This window comes from Hipposideros armiger, unplaced genomic scaffold (genome assembly GCF_001890085.2).
Source record: "Hipposideros armiger isolate ML-2016 unplaced genomic scaffold, ASM189008v1 scaffold_717, whole genome shotgun sequence".
Taxonomy (NCBI): Eukaryota; Metazoa; Chordata; class Mammalia; order Chiroptera; family Hipposideridae; genus Hipposideros; species Hipposideros armiger.
In genome coordinates this window covers 180,171-197,366 of record NW_017732067.1, presented here as the reverse complement: position 1 = coordinate 197,366, position 17,196 = coordinate 180,171, and the positions used below count along the sequence as shown (strand labels likewise).

Here is a 17,196-nt window from a genome sequence, read left to right as displayed (position 1 = left end):
CAGATGTCAAACTGGCAGCCTTGCTGCGAAGAGCATGCACTCTCAAAGCTCAGCAGTAGCTCAGCTCCGGCGCAGCTCTCTGGCCCATGTGGGAATCAAATGGGTGACCCTGTTGCTCAGAGTTCGCGTTCTTAACCAACTGAGCCACTCAGCTGGCCCTCTTTTCCCTCTCTTAACAAAACTGGCTCTTCAACTCTTTGTTCCCATCCAGTTTCAATAGAAGGCAATAGTGTTGCTACTGTATCCAGCATTCAAAATATATTTACTGACTACCACCTATGGTCCAAACCCTTCCACTTACTATTTCATATTTTCATATAGATCACAGGCTCTGGCTGGAAAGATGATTTTATGTGAACAGAATTTCTGGCATTAAGTAAATGGGACGGTGAGAAATTGAGGGCGTGTTCTGATTGCCCCTACTTTGCTTCAGGTAGACCATCTTGTATTATCTAACTGATGCTGGCTTCACGTAGGTTTCTGATTGATGAAAGGTGGCCACTTGTAGTGCTCTGTTGAAAGATATTCTTAGGATAGGTCTGAACTCCGCAGAAAAAAGTGACTAAAGTTTTAAATTATGACTGCATTATATGCAGCAGGGAGGGAGGACAACATTTAGGACCCGTACCTGTTCTTGTTTATGAGACATGCTCACTAAAGTATTTAGAAGTAAAGTAATGTCATATGTACCACTTTTAAGTTGAAGAATGTGTGTGTAGAGAGAGAGAAACAGAGACAGAGACAAAGGAGGGGAAGGGAGAGAGAGAGTGAGGAGGTAAGTGTAAAATGTTAACATGGGGGAATCTGGATGAGAGGTGGAAAGTGATTTTTGGTACTGTTTTTGTAGCTTTTATGTAATGTCTAACATTATTTTAAAATAAGAGGTGTTTTAAAACGCCTGCCAAATATTTGGAACTCCTTCTGTGGATGATATAAATAAGAAAGAGGATGAATAAAAGTAGCAAAAGTCCTTTAGTGTAGCTTCTTGGAAGGTGGTAAATCTAATGCTTTTGGGAAGTGATAATTTAAAAATGTCACATAGGGACAAAATAGTCCAGAAGAAAGCCCATGCAGTTGCTGGTTTAGTAGCCAATACTAGAATATTTGGCAGCCATTTTTCATCTTTTGAGTCTAGTTCCCAATTGAAAACAAACAAAAAAATGTGTCGATTCCTTGAAACTCCTTCCAATTCTAGAATCTTACAATGAACACTCAGGAAACCTAGCTTTTTTTGTTCCATCCATCGAGTTTACCCATCTGGACATTGATAATGGGATACTCACTGCAAGTTTGCTAACTGCCTCCAACACCTCAGATACAATGTGCTCACATCACATTGTCCTCATAATCCCCAAGTCGATACTGAGCACTTGAAGAATAGTCAGAGAACAAATGCCCTACTGATTAATGCTACCCAGGTACTAAATTAGGCTGCCAAAATAAATGATTATTTATATTCAACCAAAACCACACCGACTGTACTATACATCAATAGGCTTACTATATAATAATATAAATAATGCTTTTTTTTCTTTTAAGTTCTTCCTTGTCACTCTGAAATTTCAAAACCTCATTCAAGAGTAGGAAACAAGGATGGCAGAAACTAAAATGTGCACTGTCTTTATGCACTTATTGGGGAAGAAAAATAACTCATTTCTACATTCTGCCAGTATTCCTGAGAACAGTGCTTCCTGAGAGTGACAATATTTGGGGATAGAATAGGTCCCGCAACCAGAAAGGAATTTTGCTGTATCATTTCAGGGAAGGCAGGAAAGTTCCCTCCCTCTTTCCTGCCTTCGTTAGTCAAATGGCACAAGGACAGCTATTAGAAAGACGTTTTGGTCTTTTTTAACCAAGAACTTAAGTTCCAGATAATTGGTCCTGGCTGATGGGAGGCAGAGGAGGGATTTGGGTTCTACTTTCCAACCCAAAAAGGAAATGTGGGTAATACATTCCAAACACAAAAATTAGAAGCAGGACTAAGCTGTACTTTAAATTAGACATTAAATGCTGAGTCCCGAAATAATTGTGTGGGCATTAGGGAAATACAAGCATTGACTAGTCATAGCCTCTGCCCGCAAGGTGATTGTGGTGAGGGAGGAAAAGATGGTGTGAGCAGTATTATTAACCAGGTGGAAATACACAGCCTCAAACTTGGTGCAAGAGCAAAGTACCAAAGTCATGGACATATAGAATTTTGTCAGACTTTCACTCTGGAAGTATTAAGCCCCAGAGACTTGGAAATGTGTTTTAAATAATGCTCTTTCACTGAGGAAACACTTATTTCAATAAACAATATTAGCCTTCCACTAAATCATTACGTTTTAGAGTGGGACTAAAATTACTAGTCTTGGTGATTACATTAAGTGAGACTTGGTAGCTCCTTGTGTATTATTTCTTTGAAAATACAGTTTTATCATCACCTTTTAACATGGCATGTTTTCAGATTCTTGCCCATGAAATCCTAAGAAAGGGCTTTGTCTATATTTGATTTTTTTTCTCATCTCTTTCTGCATTCTGAACAGAGACTGATTATCTTTCTAAAAACATATATGAACATCTATCTGAGTCCTAATATTTTCTACTCACCTATTTCTGTCTGGCAAGAAGCGTAAGGCTCATGTGAAAAGACTGTGGAACACCTGTAGATATTTCAGAGAGTAGTGGTCCACTTTATTACCTTATGGTGAGCTGGTCTGTGATTAGCATCAGCCATTAGGGCTAAAATCCTGAGCGGTCAGTTGGTATTCAATTCATGTTACACTACAGAGAGGGTGTCCCAGAGTTGAAGTGGCCAGTTCTTACTTGGGCACTAAGCATTACACGTGTTGCTTCTGGGTAGGATGCTCAATGCCAAAGTTAGTAACGCAGACACAGTAAGTGCAGGACAAGAAGTTATTTCACAGGCAACCATGCCCCTTTTTCTATGAAATGGACTAAAAGGAAGACATATAAAGATGAATAGTAAGAATACTTCTAGTCTCATCTTTTTCTATAAGTGCCAAAGAGTTAAGCCATTAATCAAATGGGAAGGACAAAAAAACTAGTGCTTAATAAGCACTTATTATTTAGCAGGCAGAATCCCAGCTATTTTACATATGTTAAATTCATTATGTGCTTAACGACAGGCTGCTGAAAGGCAGGGCTATAATTCCTTGAATTCAGCTCTAACTTATTCTAAAGCACATATTCTTTTATTTAAAAAATATTTTTTTCTTATCAAAATACAATATATACTTAGTGCAGAGAAACAGGATAAAATAAAAGAGTTCGATGGAAAAACAAAACAAACAAACAAAAATCACCCATAACCCTACCATCCAAAAGATACCACTGTTAACATAGGATATTTTATTTCCAGCCCTTTGTTCTGAGTATGTTATATCTTAAAACCATTTTCTTTCTTCCATAAATAAGTTTACAACATAATTTTAATAGCTACACAAATTTCTATCAGATGCACATAAATTACCTACTATTATTGGTCATTTAGAGTATTTCAATTTTTCAATCATACATAATGCCAAAATACACACTTAAACTATATTTTTGTATGATTTCATTAGGATACATTTTTATATTTATCCTAAGTATTACTGGCACCAGAATTTCTATGTCCAAAAGGTATCTTTTTTTTTCTTTTTTTAATGTAATGTCAAGTTGACTTCTCCAGGTGCCTTGAACATGCACTTCTAGCAGCAGTGCGGGAGAATGCCCACTTCTCTCCACCCTTGCCAATACACGGCATTGCCATTCTTTTCTCATTTTGCAAGAAAGGCAGGAAAGTCTTTCATTATAGTCATATACATATAAATCTAGGGGGACTTCATTGAGCTTTTATTAAATTTTACACCTGATAGTGCTTTCATCTTAAGTTACAAATCCATGGCTTGTAGGCACACATACTGGACTATTTTTTCCCCATAGTGAATGATGATAGAGTTTGTCTTTTGATGAACAACTGGAATTGCCAATTAACAAATGGAATAAATAGAGGTTTCCGCAAATAGAATGTTCTGTCTTGGGAGGCAATGAAGTCCCCATCACTGAAGAAGTTCAAGCAAAGCATGGATGACCAACTGGCCAGAAGGCCAGTGGGGAATTGGTCTAGATGACCTCTAAAGTAGCTCCCTACCCTAGGGTTCTGTGATGCTCTTTTCTATTTCTAGACATTATTGACTCTGTCCCTTTGCCTCACCAACTGCAGTATTTTTATACAAATAAAGTGACTCTCTCTGACTGCTGTCCTTTGCCATTTGTCTCTCCAAAGTGGCAGCGCTGTAAATTGTGCTTTGAAGCACTGTATATATAATCAATACCAGAGTATTTGCTGAACCTAGAAAAACAGCTCCAACATAAACTCCTAAGAGTCTCAGTTAGAAAATTATGCATGCACATACATTCATAAATATATGTCAATAATTATAACGAAAGTTATGTAAGAAACTATAGGTATGCTTTCACTTGCTCAGGAAATTTCTAGCAGGATACATAAAACAGTGTTCTTAGCAGTTGTCTCTCTAGGGAGTAGAAATTGGGAAAAGGGATGTGGGGAACTTTTATTTTCTACTTTAGATCCTTTTATACTGTTTGCATGCTTTAGTAATTGAATGTATCATTTTATTAATAATAATTTTATGAAATTAAGAGAAAACCTAGAAACAAAGTTAAATTCACATCAATAAAAAGCCAGTAGTAGCTACTTATGATTATATTATCAGCAAAGGAACTAAAGGTGGTTCTCTGAATTGAGCAGCCTTAAAAGTTGGACTTTATCACCATGAGGAGAGATTTTTCTTCGCAATTTTGGTATCAAGCTTTGTTTGGTTGGCATCAAAATAAGAAATCAATGTAGACAAGTTCAGTTAAATGTCTTTGAAAAAAAATCAGGGAAATGTAGAATAATGGCCTGGGTTAGCAGTCACTGAATTGTCACAGACATATCTCAACATGTGGGATATTGGTGTTAAAACCTTTTTATGAGTTTACTGAGGTGGTTATTAAAACAGCAACAATTTTATTCTGCTCATGTAGTATAAGGGAAGTTTAATACTTAAATATGGCTCATTTCAAGTGTCCGAATTTAAAATACAGAGGAAAAAAAAAGAAAATTCACTAATTTGTAAATTACAAACCAATAATCCTGATGGTTTTTTAGTTAACATAAAAAAGCCATATTATTCATGAAATGTTTTTTTAAAAATGAAAAATTATTCTACAAAAGCAATGTGATGTTGATAATGGGGGTGGGGGGTCATCCATGTGAATGTGGTATGTCCCCTAGAACTTAGAAATGAGGGAAATTATTATCCTCTGAAAATCTGAAACCAATCATAAGACACCAGAGGTCAAAACTGAAAACTCATTCCTAAAGATAGTCCAAATATGCCAGACTCCTGATTGATGGGATTCACATTTGAAGAATAAGATGTGTCAGAATATAGGCTTGACTGCAGTGGACATGCTGGGCAGACCCAACCAAGACACAATCCAATTCCTGTCTTACTCTTGCCCTGATTCCTCACTTCTAGCTTTCCATGACCTGGGCCTTCACAAAAAGGGCTTTTTAGTAATACAGTTCTAGTTTTATATATACTTTCTTGTAAGAGCCAATTTGAAGGACATTAATTATCTCTTCAGTTCAAGAATAAAATGTTCTGATTATGCCTGATCTCTAGGAACAGAATCTGGTGTTTTTTGTTTTTTGTTTTCATAATTAGCATTCCAAAGTCTGAACAACTCTAAGATGTTTTTGAGCCATGAGGACTGAAAGCACACTAAATTCTTGGTTGGCCACTCTGCCTTCTCCGTGTGGCATGGATTACCTTGTGCCATGTTAGCCTTTTGGTCCAATTTCAGAGGTTTTATTAATATTATCACCAGAAAAACTCAACAAGAACGTTATACTAAAACAGTATGTTATTAAGAAGTACATTCCAATTTGAAGACCTTTTATTCAATGTAGAATGAAGTATTCTTATTAAGTCAGAAATCTATAGATGAAATTTACTTTCTAAAAGAACTATTACATATTTGGATAATCACTTATAAGAAGTGAAGTAATTACTTTTTATTTTAATTAATAACTAGTTAAGGTTCGTATAAGAGAAGTGACAAAATAAGATAAAAATTTAGTAGGTACACATTTCTTTTCTTTTCTTTTTTTTAAGATTTTATTGGGAAATTGGGGAAGGGGAAAAGCCAAGGTGTTGTCCTTCAGTCTTAGTTGTGGAGGGCGCAGCTAGCTCAGCTCCAAGTCCAGTCACCATCCGACCACCCATCGGCAGCTTGCAACTGCTCAACTCAAGGTGCCAGGTTCAATCTTAGTTGCAGGTGGGCGTAGCCCCCCCATCCCAGGCAGGAGTCAAACGGGCAACCTTGTAAAGAGCAAGTGCTCTCACCAGCTGAGCCATCCTGCCACCTGTTGGCAGCTCAGCGGCAGCTCAGCTTGGGTGCAGCTCACTGGCTCATGCGGGAATCGAACCCGCGGCCCTGTTGCTCAGAGCTTGTGCTCTTAACCAACTGAGCCACTTTGCTGGCCCAGGTAAACATTTCTTAAGCTCTACCAGGAATCTGTTAATTTTACCTACCACCCCATAGTGCCTACCTCAGAAGTGGGTGAGGAATGAGAATGAAATGACATACTACTGTTTACAGTACTAACTGACATATCATAATCATCCAATAAATGTCAGATAACATAATAAAATGTTATTATGTAAAATAAGGAAAATGAAATCTAAACACACCAAAACTGTGTGTTTATGTGCCTAGATATGCAAGCAAAGACATAGAAAAAGACCAAACTCTCAGCAGTGGTTTCCTTTGGGGTATAGAGTAATATGCAGGAGGCATAATACTGGGGGGAGGTGAAGGGGGACTTGTTTCTTTTTACAATATGTCTATATTTCTGGAAGTTTTATGATGAGAAAGCATAGATTTAATTTTAAAAAAGAAAAAAATGTTTTTGAAGGAATACCAAAAGATCCATTGGTAACTATGTGATAAAATTGCTGTAAAAAATGTTCACTCACAATAAAAATGACCACACTTCATGGTACTTATAGTATGATTTGGGACTAATTTGGATCCAGCATATAGCTAGCTCATAATTGTTCTTGTTTGAATAAATGGCTCGGAAACCACTTATAGTGACTTAGTAAGTTAACCCCTATAAGCCATAGTTCCCTTATCGGTAAAATGGACATAATGATAGCTAGATATAAACACTGAACACAATATGTAGTGCTGTTTTAGAAAGATGAATTATTACATTTTATTTTGCAGTCTCAGACTGAGACTTTTGAAATGTATGTTTGAAAATATAACCTTTTTTCCTTGTGAATTCTATAAATATCATTTACATTGAGCACAGTTTGGGTAAAGTACACATTTGAGAAATTATGCCAAGTGTCAGCTTTCAAGTTCTTTCTAGTGAGTTATCTACGATTCACGCTTTATCCTGAACAGAATCTCTCAGGGAACTAAAATGCTACTATGAACAGTAAGCTTTCAAAACTCTAAGTCATAAACACAGTTGAGCTTCACTACTAAGCTCTAAGTCTCAGACTGGTCAGGGCAGGGAATTCTTCACTAGCAGCTCTTTTGAAGTGGGAAGAAGTATTGATGGACATCTTGCTGACAGTAGCAGGCAAAGAAAGGGTATGATTGCTGAGAACCAGGTGACTTGAACATGTGCGACCAAACCATGAGTGTTCCTAAGACAGAGACTTGTTTTTCGTTCTTGTTCTTCCTGGGAGGGCTTATGGAACATAAGCATATCGCTTTACATGTTTAGTATTTTGAAATTCTGGAAGAAGAGCAGGTATCTACATGTAATCCTGGGTGTCCACATGAGCACCAAGGTCCTCTAAAGCATGAAATGTCATACCACAGTCATGGCTGAAAGCTCAGATCCTGACGTCTACCTAGCTCATTCCCTGACTATCTTGATAGCCTTGAGCATAAGCAGTAAACCTCAAAGCTTTATCTATAAAAGACTTGTAAAAGTTATGTTTTGTGAAGGTTATTATAAAGTTTCAGTGAGCTAACACATGCAAGAGGTTTAAACAACAGCACGTCACACATAGAAAGGTCTCACTGTAAGGAACCAAATGCCAGTCTCAGGCTCCTCAGACTACTGAGGCTGCTGGAACTTAGGTTCTTTAATCTATGCTGCTCTATTCTGCCTGCACCAAAGCTGGGGAAAGGCTACACATATTTCTTTTTGGCTTTTATATAGAAATGTGGTCTCTATGGAAGATTTGATGACCTGGGAGGTGCTATGATAGTCAGTCTGGTAGAAAAGGCACCTACACTTTGATCAGTCCTGAAGCCACACTGCCCTTCTAGGGCTCCTTGTGTAAAATCAAAACAGCCATGTAAATGACGTAACACCTATTAACTGTCATCATCCTCCTAGTTGCGAATGCCTACGTAACAGTTGATTTTCTTATATTATTTCATTGTGTTCTCACAATGCCTTAATAGAGATGCTTTTATCCCTCTGTGAAAAGAAAGCTCAGTCCTAGAGTGCTTATATACCTTGCTCAATGCCACATACCAGTGAGTGCAAGTCAATACCAGGATGAGGGCCACGGAGGCTGGACAGGCCTTCCCACTAGGGAATATGGGGTAAAAGTTTCCGCAGGGATAGGCTGTTGTGCCTTGGCAAGCCTGCTGGCCCTGTTGGTTTTATCCTGACTTGCTATAGACATGACTGGAATCCCAGCTTGTCTGATTCCAAAGCCTCTGAAGGGTCCTCCAAACCCAGAGGTCCACCACTTGACTGGTGAATGAACAACCTTTTAAGAAGGAGAGCAAAAAAATGTCCTATAAAGAAAAAAACAAAACAAAACAAATTCTCGGGGACCCCAGGGACTTCTAGCAATGAATCCCAGTTTCACAAGTAGTATCTTATAAAACTAAAGTCTTAGCATTTGAAAAAGTCTTTTAATTGTGACTCATTACTATAAAATGGAAGGTGCAATATGCGTTCTTACGTTATCACACAAGTGAACATAACCGGTTTTAAAATTCTCATGAAATGTTGTCTCTCAAGATCAGGGCAATGTGGTTATACAACTTGAATAAAACGGAAGGTAATTATTTTTTGTCAGAATATGTTTCTTGCATGTGTACCAATCACTCAACATACATTCCTAGGGACAGATCAGGGCTCATAGGTTTTTGAAAATGTCACTGTTTTCAAGTTCTGTATAAATCCTCTAAATTCTGTCTTATATGTTTCTAGCGAAGTAACATTACTGCCTTTGTCTGCGCTGCTGTCAATTCTGAGCCACTGTGTAAGGCAACATGTTTCAACAAGATTTGTTTATTAGATTAAGTAAGTGTAATAACACTCTGTGCGCAAAATGATAGAAGAAGCCACTGTTAGGGATCAGATTTCCTCATCTCCTTGATGTGTTTCTCCCTAATATTAAGTTCTTAGTTTGCATAGTTATCAGCACTTTTAATTCCTTGTACAAGGCACATTTGCTATGAGAAATCTCCCCAGCTTTATCTGTTAGTCTCAACACTTATGTCTGATCTCCGCTGTGGCATCATGCACCTGCTGACATGTTGGTTTGTAATCTTTCTCTGACCAGTTCCCATTTTATCTTTTTATATTCCCATTTTATCTTTCCAGCTGTCTTGTGAATTCATCAAGGAAAGTGTCTCCCACTTTACAGCTTCTCAATTATACACCTAAGGGTTTTCCTTAAAATTTTGTCCAATTTAAAAATAACTAAATGATAGAACAAATGATGGAAGTCTTCTAGCCTGGTTAAAGTATGACTGAAGCAATTGTGAAGTTAATTTAATGAAATTATTATCTATTTTTGAGGGGATATAAAATATTTTTTCTTTTTTATTACAAAGTAAGTCATTTAACACAGGGGTAAACACATAAAAAAGATGAGTAAGTGAAAGTATCCATAATAACAAAGTATACATACAACATTCTCAAAAAAATTGACATTTTGATTTATGTTAGTATCACATATGTGTCTGTATGTATGTGTGTTTGTGTCTCATCCTGGGTATTGCCCAGAAAACTTTATTAAAGCAAGAGTTAAGGGTTTGGGTGTGGTATTTGAATGTTTTAATAGTAAGAAAAGATAAGTAACTAGCTTGAGATTGTTTATACCTCACTATTATATAGCTGCTATGCAAATAATTGCCCAAAATATGGAAATCATGACACGATATTTTCAAATTACTTTCCATAATGGCACTGCATTAACCATCCCCAAATAATAAAGAATTCACTAAAATCCAGAATATGGCATCAACATGTAGTATATACAGTAATACCTCGGTTTGTGAGCATAATTTGTTCCAGAAACAAACTACTCATATTGCAAGACATCGCTCATTTACCAAGTTTAAATGTATTATTAGGTTGGTGCAAAAGTAATAGCAGTTTTTGTCGTTACTTTTGCACGAACCTAATAGAAATGTTTGCTCATCTTGTGGAGCACTTGCAAACCAAGTTACTTGCAATCCAAGGTTTTACTGTACTTCATTCCAAACTATACTTGAATTCATGTAGGAAGGCAGATGGGGGAGGGTGCATCAGACTCCTTCTAATCCCAGGTTATTGATCTTTAGGGATCGCTTTTATAATCTTACGTATTTTAAATTTCTTCCAGAGTAAATTGATGAAAATAACTTTCACTCTCAAACTAGAGGTATGAGATGGACATATTGAGATAGCACTTTGATCATCTTGTAAAAGTGCAATATAACATTTATCACTCAGAGGTAAAATACAGGTTTTGACAGAGATTATTTACATTTATTGGAAAAATATTTTGGATATTATGAGATAGCCTAAAACTTAGAGTAAAACTATTTGATAAGTAATGCTGAAAGTCCCATTCATAAAAAAACTTTGCAAAAGGAGTCTTTGTGTACACAGTGGGATAAAAACTCCAGATATGGGACAGGGCCTCTGAAGACGGACTTTCTACAGTAGGCATTTTGTTCTGTATTCCCAAGGTCTTGAGGCAGGACTGGTACATAGTAGGCACTTTATAAATATTTGTTGATTATTGAATGAAGCAATATCTGAAAAACATGCATCCTGAGGGACTGTTTTCGTTGGCCCCTTAGTACTCTAGAGGGTGCAGAGCTCTCACAGATTCATAAAAACTACACTTTGAAGGGAAATTGTTGGGATGTGGACTAGAATGGGTGAAAAAGCACTGTATGTGAAGTCAGATGATGTGAGTGCAAATTGTGATTCTGTTCACTAATTAGCTTTGTGACCTTGGCCTGCTTTCTCAACCAACTCTAAGCCACAATGATCACTCATTTGTAAAATATGGATGCAAATAATTCTTCTTCCCCAGTATGACCTTAAGCTCAAATGTTAAGCTCAGATATTAAAACATTCTGTGAACTGAAAATTAGTGAACACATATTATTGGGGAGACTTTGTACAAGAGGTCTGAAATCTATTTCCATTTTCATTATAAATTTACTATGGATGTCTCTTCATTTTCTTATTGTATTGTCAGATTTTCTTATATCTAAAGTCAGAATAAAAATACACATTGGGAAAATTTGCTTCCTCCTCAAAACATTCTGGTAGTTACCTTGGATTGGCCTAGTGTACCAAATATATTCCTGAAAATTTTCTTTTCCAATATTTTCCTTCCTATAACCTTTACTGTGTATAGTGTTGTTAATAAGGGTTTCAACATTAAGACATTTGACCACAGAAACAGCTTCTCCCCCCTCTCCAATCTCTTTCAACTTCTTTCCATTACAGCTGCATTTCACAGACCTTTGAGATCATTGATTATGACATTTACAGATGAGAGTTATGGAAACAATTCAAAAAGCATAAAGGGAGATAAGAGAAACAATGATAAAATCATGTGTTTGTCAAGAACTGTAAGTTCTGCAAGTCTGTGCTATATTGTGCCAATGGTCTACACATCCATTCTAACAGGAAAAAATGGAAGGCTTAATTCTTGGGAGTCTCTAGAAAGGCTTGTTCATGGTGAGCATGTTTCTTAGGAAGGGGTTCTGAGGGCAGGACCAAATTTGATAATTCTAGACTATCCAGAGGAAAAATCTGTGAGCCACTCAAGATAATGAGCATGAAATATGGGGTCACCCAGAATACTAAGGAGGTTAACTCCGTGTTCATGGAGAGGGTCAAATAGGACATCCGAGTCACGATGAAGACTTCATAGCTCAACTTCTCTATCTGGAAATGGTAGGAGATAGGAAGAACTTCAGAACTGCATCTATTCAGTGTTACATAAAAGCAAATTTGTTGCTTTGCAATTATGCTGAAACTGGGGTTTTTAGTACTCACAAGAATTATGTAAAATGGGAAGAAACCATCTCATTGACAAGGGAACATACCTGTTTTCAATCCCTTCTTTCTAAACTCCCATAGCCGATGTTATCCTTTTCTCAATGGAAACCTTTATTAGGGTACAGAGTTAAACACAAAACATCTGTATTGACATCAATTCTCCTATTTCACTGATACAGACGCTTCACCTAGAAATTATAATGGTCAATTTAGCAATCTGCCTCTGCTGTTACTGTTTTTATTGGCCTTTTTAAAATGTACTAATATCTGATAATTATTATATATAGCAAAATCTGGTTTGGGGAAACATATTTTTATTAGCGCTAACTGTATGACATTTTCCTTAAGAAAAATAGGTAACTCTAGAAAGCATTGAAGGGGACAGAATATGTAACACCAACATATGCCCCTTTAGCATGGGGATTATTTTGAGCTGAGGACAGTCAAGACCCAGCAGGCTCCAGAAAAACTTTTATCCTTCCCTTAACCACCTAAAAGAATTTAAACAGGGGGTCTGGTAGAGAGAAAGCTATTACCAGAGATAACTTTTATCTGAATGACCTATCTGTATAGCAGAGCAAACATCCAATGCCCAAACCTCTGCTCTTCCTACTGTCCTGTCAATTACCCTTCTCCCCTTTGAAGCCCCAGGCCCTTATCTCACTCCTTTTCTCAGGATGGCACATAAGCCACAATGACCTAACATGCCCTTGTGCCTCATATTTTAATGGGACTACCGTACGTATGAAATTAAATTTGATTTTCTCCTATTAGTCTGTCTTATGTCAATTTACTCACATTAGACTAGCCAAGGAACTTAGAAGGAAAAGTTTTCCTCCCCAACAGTGTCTTTAGTTGATAATAACCAGATTTTTTTTTTAACCCTACAGAGTTCTAGAACACAGTTGACTTGATATAGATATACTGCAAATAATAAATGGCAAATGAGTGCAAAGTGTTCAAGAACCCTAAATAGACAGGCTCCTTGACTTTTTCATTTTGTATTTTCAGCACCCAGTTAATTAACAGGTATAGTAAATGCTACTTGCTGAGTCACTAATATTTATAACCTGTGTATGTATTTAAATAGAGAAACATACATATAATACAAAATCATTTGCATTACACATGTATGAATATATATAAGCACAAATGACACATGATATATGAGTATATATTATATAAGCACAAATGCCCATGTATAATATACATATATAGATATTTGTGTGTGCGGGTGTGTGTGTATCTGTGTATTCCCGGTAGGAATATCAATATTTGGGTATTCCAAGTAGGAAGAAAATGAATACTTGAGACATAAAAATTATAGACTGTCTTTAAAGATCTTGACAGAGGTTTTTAGAGGGCTATCCTAGGGTTTTTGTGTGAATAGTATGGTGAACATTCTGAACATAGGACATGATCTCGGAAGACTGGCTTTTTGCACTAATATATTTGCCAAGACTACTTTATGCAGTGGACTTCATTTCCTCCCAAGTGTTCCAACTGCAGAAAGAGAGGAGCTAGGGAGAAACCTCTGGTTCCTTTTTCATGCAAAGCCGGAGAAGACAGGGTCATTTACATAGAAAATCTTGTCACCATCCTCTGAGTGACTGAAGCCCGGTTTCAACAACTTTCCTCCTCTTGAAGCTGGTAGAAAATGCTGTTGCTTTGTGGACACTTTCTTCGAGAGTTTTGGGAAGGAATCATTTCCTCCAATCAGTTCATGTACAAATAAACTGAGGTCCACAGAAGCAAAATGACTTGCACAAGAGCTTATGGCAAGGAAATAAGTGCCTCCATCTAAATACATCCGGAATAATGAGTATTCTCTGACCCTGCACTAGTAATCCCATCATCTAATTCTTAGGCTAATATTTGCAAACAGCACAGAAAACAAATGCAGATCGAGGGAGAAGGGGAAGTGGTCATTAACAAATCCCTAGGCCTGAGGATCACCTGCTCTCTCAGATCAAAACAGTGTAACAATCTATTCATAAGAACTTCAAGGACGAGTGGGCCATTGTTTGCAGAACCAGCTGTGGAGAATCAGTTCCACAGTGGCCTTGGAACAGCTGCAACTGCTGCACCAAGGGGCGGAGGTGGTAGTGGTGGAAGGGGAGTGAGAGAGGAAGGAAGGCTGCAGGGACCCCGCCGCGCCACCTTTCGGCAAACCAGGAAGTATTTTTGCAGTTAAGTGCAATAGACTGAGCCACCTTTTGAACCGAAAGTGTGAAGGGATCTTAGCAGGCCCCAGATGGGTGTTAGTAACTGCAAACCCTCCGCAGGCCTAGTGCAGGGGAGGCTGCGGGCTGGCAGCTGCATGGTCAGACGTGGGAGCACCGAGTCCGCGCCATCAGAAAGTACACCGAGCAGAGCTGGCTCTGCTGTCCTCGCAAACCCCGACCGAGCAAAGTCCGGGGTAAACAAGCCTCGCAGCCGCTGCCTCCTGACGCGCACCCCATACGCGCTCCTCTACCCCTCATTTCCCACGCGCACAGCAGTCAGATCTGTAGCCCTGGCCACCCTTTCTCCCCCGGCCTCAGCTTCTGACCGCCACATCTTTCGGCCCGGGGCCCCGCTCCTACAGCCGGCGCACCGCACTCACCATCTCTTGCCTGAGGAGGTGAAGCTTGGTTTCCAGCCTCTCCAGGGCGCTGGAGTGGCTACGTCGTGGGGAACCAGAGGTTGGGGAGGACGAAGAGGAGGACGACAAGGAGGGAGGGAGGCTGCAGCTGCTGCTGCTGCTACTGCAGCCTCCGCCACCGCCACTGCCACCGCCGCTCCCCCCGCAGGGGTCCCCGTCCCTTTCCAGGGGAACCGGCTCCTCCCCACGGAGCGAGCGCACTAGGCTCTCAGGTACTTTGAGTCCCAGCTTCAGCTCTATGTCTCTGAGGTCTGGCAGCGGCCCGTCTTCCATGACTTTTCAAGAACGATGATAATGGTAATAAAACGCTGCGGAGGAGAGGCAGCAGCGGCCTCCAAGGCTGCTGCGAGATGAAAGGACCCCTTCCGCCGCCCCGGTCTCTATGCTCCGCAGATTGGGTGCACTGTCCGCTCCATAACCGCCTGCGCGGTTTCCACCCTGCAATCTGCTCAGGACGCGGCGGGTCGCAGCTGCCGTTCCCGGGGCGCTGTAACTCCTCTGACTCTCGACCAAGATTATAGAGACCACTTCATCTTCTTGCTATTTGGCCACCTCACTGCAAAGTTGAGTTAATTGATATTGCAGAGGGGGAAAACGCAAGTAGTACAGACCAAAAAAAAAAAAAAAAAGGAAATGAAGTCTGTTTTAGTTTTATGGAGGAAAAATCGCATAAAACTATCCGTTCACATCCCTGCGCAATTCACTGACTACACATCTGGTACCACGCGACACCATGTAATGATGTGGCCACACTTCCCGCGTCGTTTCATTTTCCAGCCATGAATCGCCAAGCTTTCGGAATATCCTGGGTTGTCACAAATAATCTCTAGTCAGTGATAGAGAAGGTCGGTTGTGCGCGTGGACGCATAAAAAAGAGACACATAGTTTAGCAGGCGTTGAATGGCTTCCTCGATGCAGCAGAAATATCCGTCTCTCTATGTAGGCTGTTTGATCCAAGTCATTGTGTTCTTCGGAGCCTCGGAAACTTTAAACTCCTCTGGCAGGTGGACCCAACCAGGGCCAACCCCTGTACCGTATATCACCGGCAAGATGAACAACGGAAAATTTCCCACGTCCGCTGCTAGTGGTAGTTTCAGCGTCCTGTTTTAGGTGGGAGTTCCTTATATGGGTATTCGATTTTCAGTTTTCCCGGCGAAATTGCTTGGTACCTGAAACCTTTATAGCAGTTAACAAATTGTTAGGGGCAGAAAAATGACTTTAAATGTAGCATCGTTCCCCATCCCCCATCTTCCTGAGGCAAAAATCTAGCTTTAGAAGCCCTTACTAATAATGTTATACTTATAAAAAGTGTATTTCACCAAAAGTTCAGTGACAATGTACAACCTAAATTAATCGCCTTACTAAATGTAACACTGTACCCCCGGAAGCAGACGTGAAGAATTAAATAGCCAGGATAATTTATATGGCTACTGAAGACAGCGGTGGATATTAAAAAGGGGAAATTATTGAGCAACTTTTTAATTATGGAGGGAAAATATTGAGCGTAACTAGTGAAAAAGCTGTCTTTCATAAAAGAATAATCTATTTGAGCTACTTCTATCAATAAGTTATGAGCGATATAGATTGTAGGTTTGAGTCAACATTGAATTTGTGCTGATAATCTTCAAGAAGAGGGTCCTGTTTTCCATACGGTAAACTCTGATTTTGGGGTTCCATTGGAATATTTCAAAATATGGCCCTTCTATTTCGGGGACAAATACGTATTTGTATTCTTGGTCCTCCTGAGCCTTCATTCTAAAAGATGTCGTTCAAGTTTTACACTTGTAAACTCATAGGCAGATATGTGTATATCTCAGAGTTTGTTTTTTAGTGTAGCCACATATAGGAACCCTAGGGATAGGAAACAGGCCTTCCAGTGAAATATTTCATGTCAGGGAGAAAGTTGCTGAAGTTCTCTTGTCAACATGTCAGAAATTTGTATGTTATTTCTTACTCTTAAAATAAAGAAAATAGTTATAAATTAAGTGGCCGTTTTAAAGTTGAAACAACCATGTAATGGACTCAAAGGAGACCAAGAGTAAATCTCAACTCACTGATAAACCTACATGGTTTGTCCTAAATTTGGAATACCACAAATTCATTGAATAAGAATTGCACTGTGACATGTAATTATGGAAGGCTTGCATCTCAGTCAAGAACAGCTTTTTATTATGAAACCCTCACAAAGTTCAGCAGAAGGCTGGCTGAGAAGAGT

At 38.9% G+C, this 17,196-nt stretch overlaps 1 protein-coding gene across 1 annotated transcript in view; it reads right to left on the bottom strand.

Moving 5' to 3' along the window:
• Positions 1-16,102, bottom strand: part of LURAP1L (leucine rich adaptor protein 1 like) — a 42,532-nt gene extending 26,430 nt beyond the window's left edge. The window contains exon 1 of the mRNA XM_019627168.1: positions 14,943-16,102. Coding sequence (XP_019482713.1) covers positions 14,943-15,254 — 312 coding nt within the window. The 5' untranslated portion in view covers positions 15,255-16,102. The remainder of the gene's footprint in view (positions 1-14,942) is intronic.
• Positions 16,103-17,196: the final 1,094 nt, after the last annotated feature.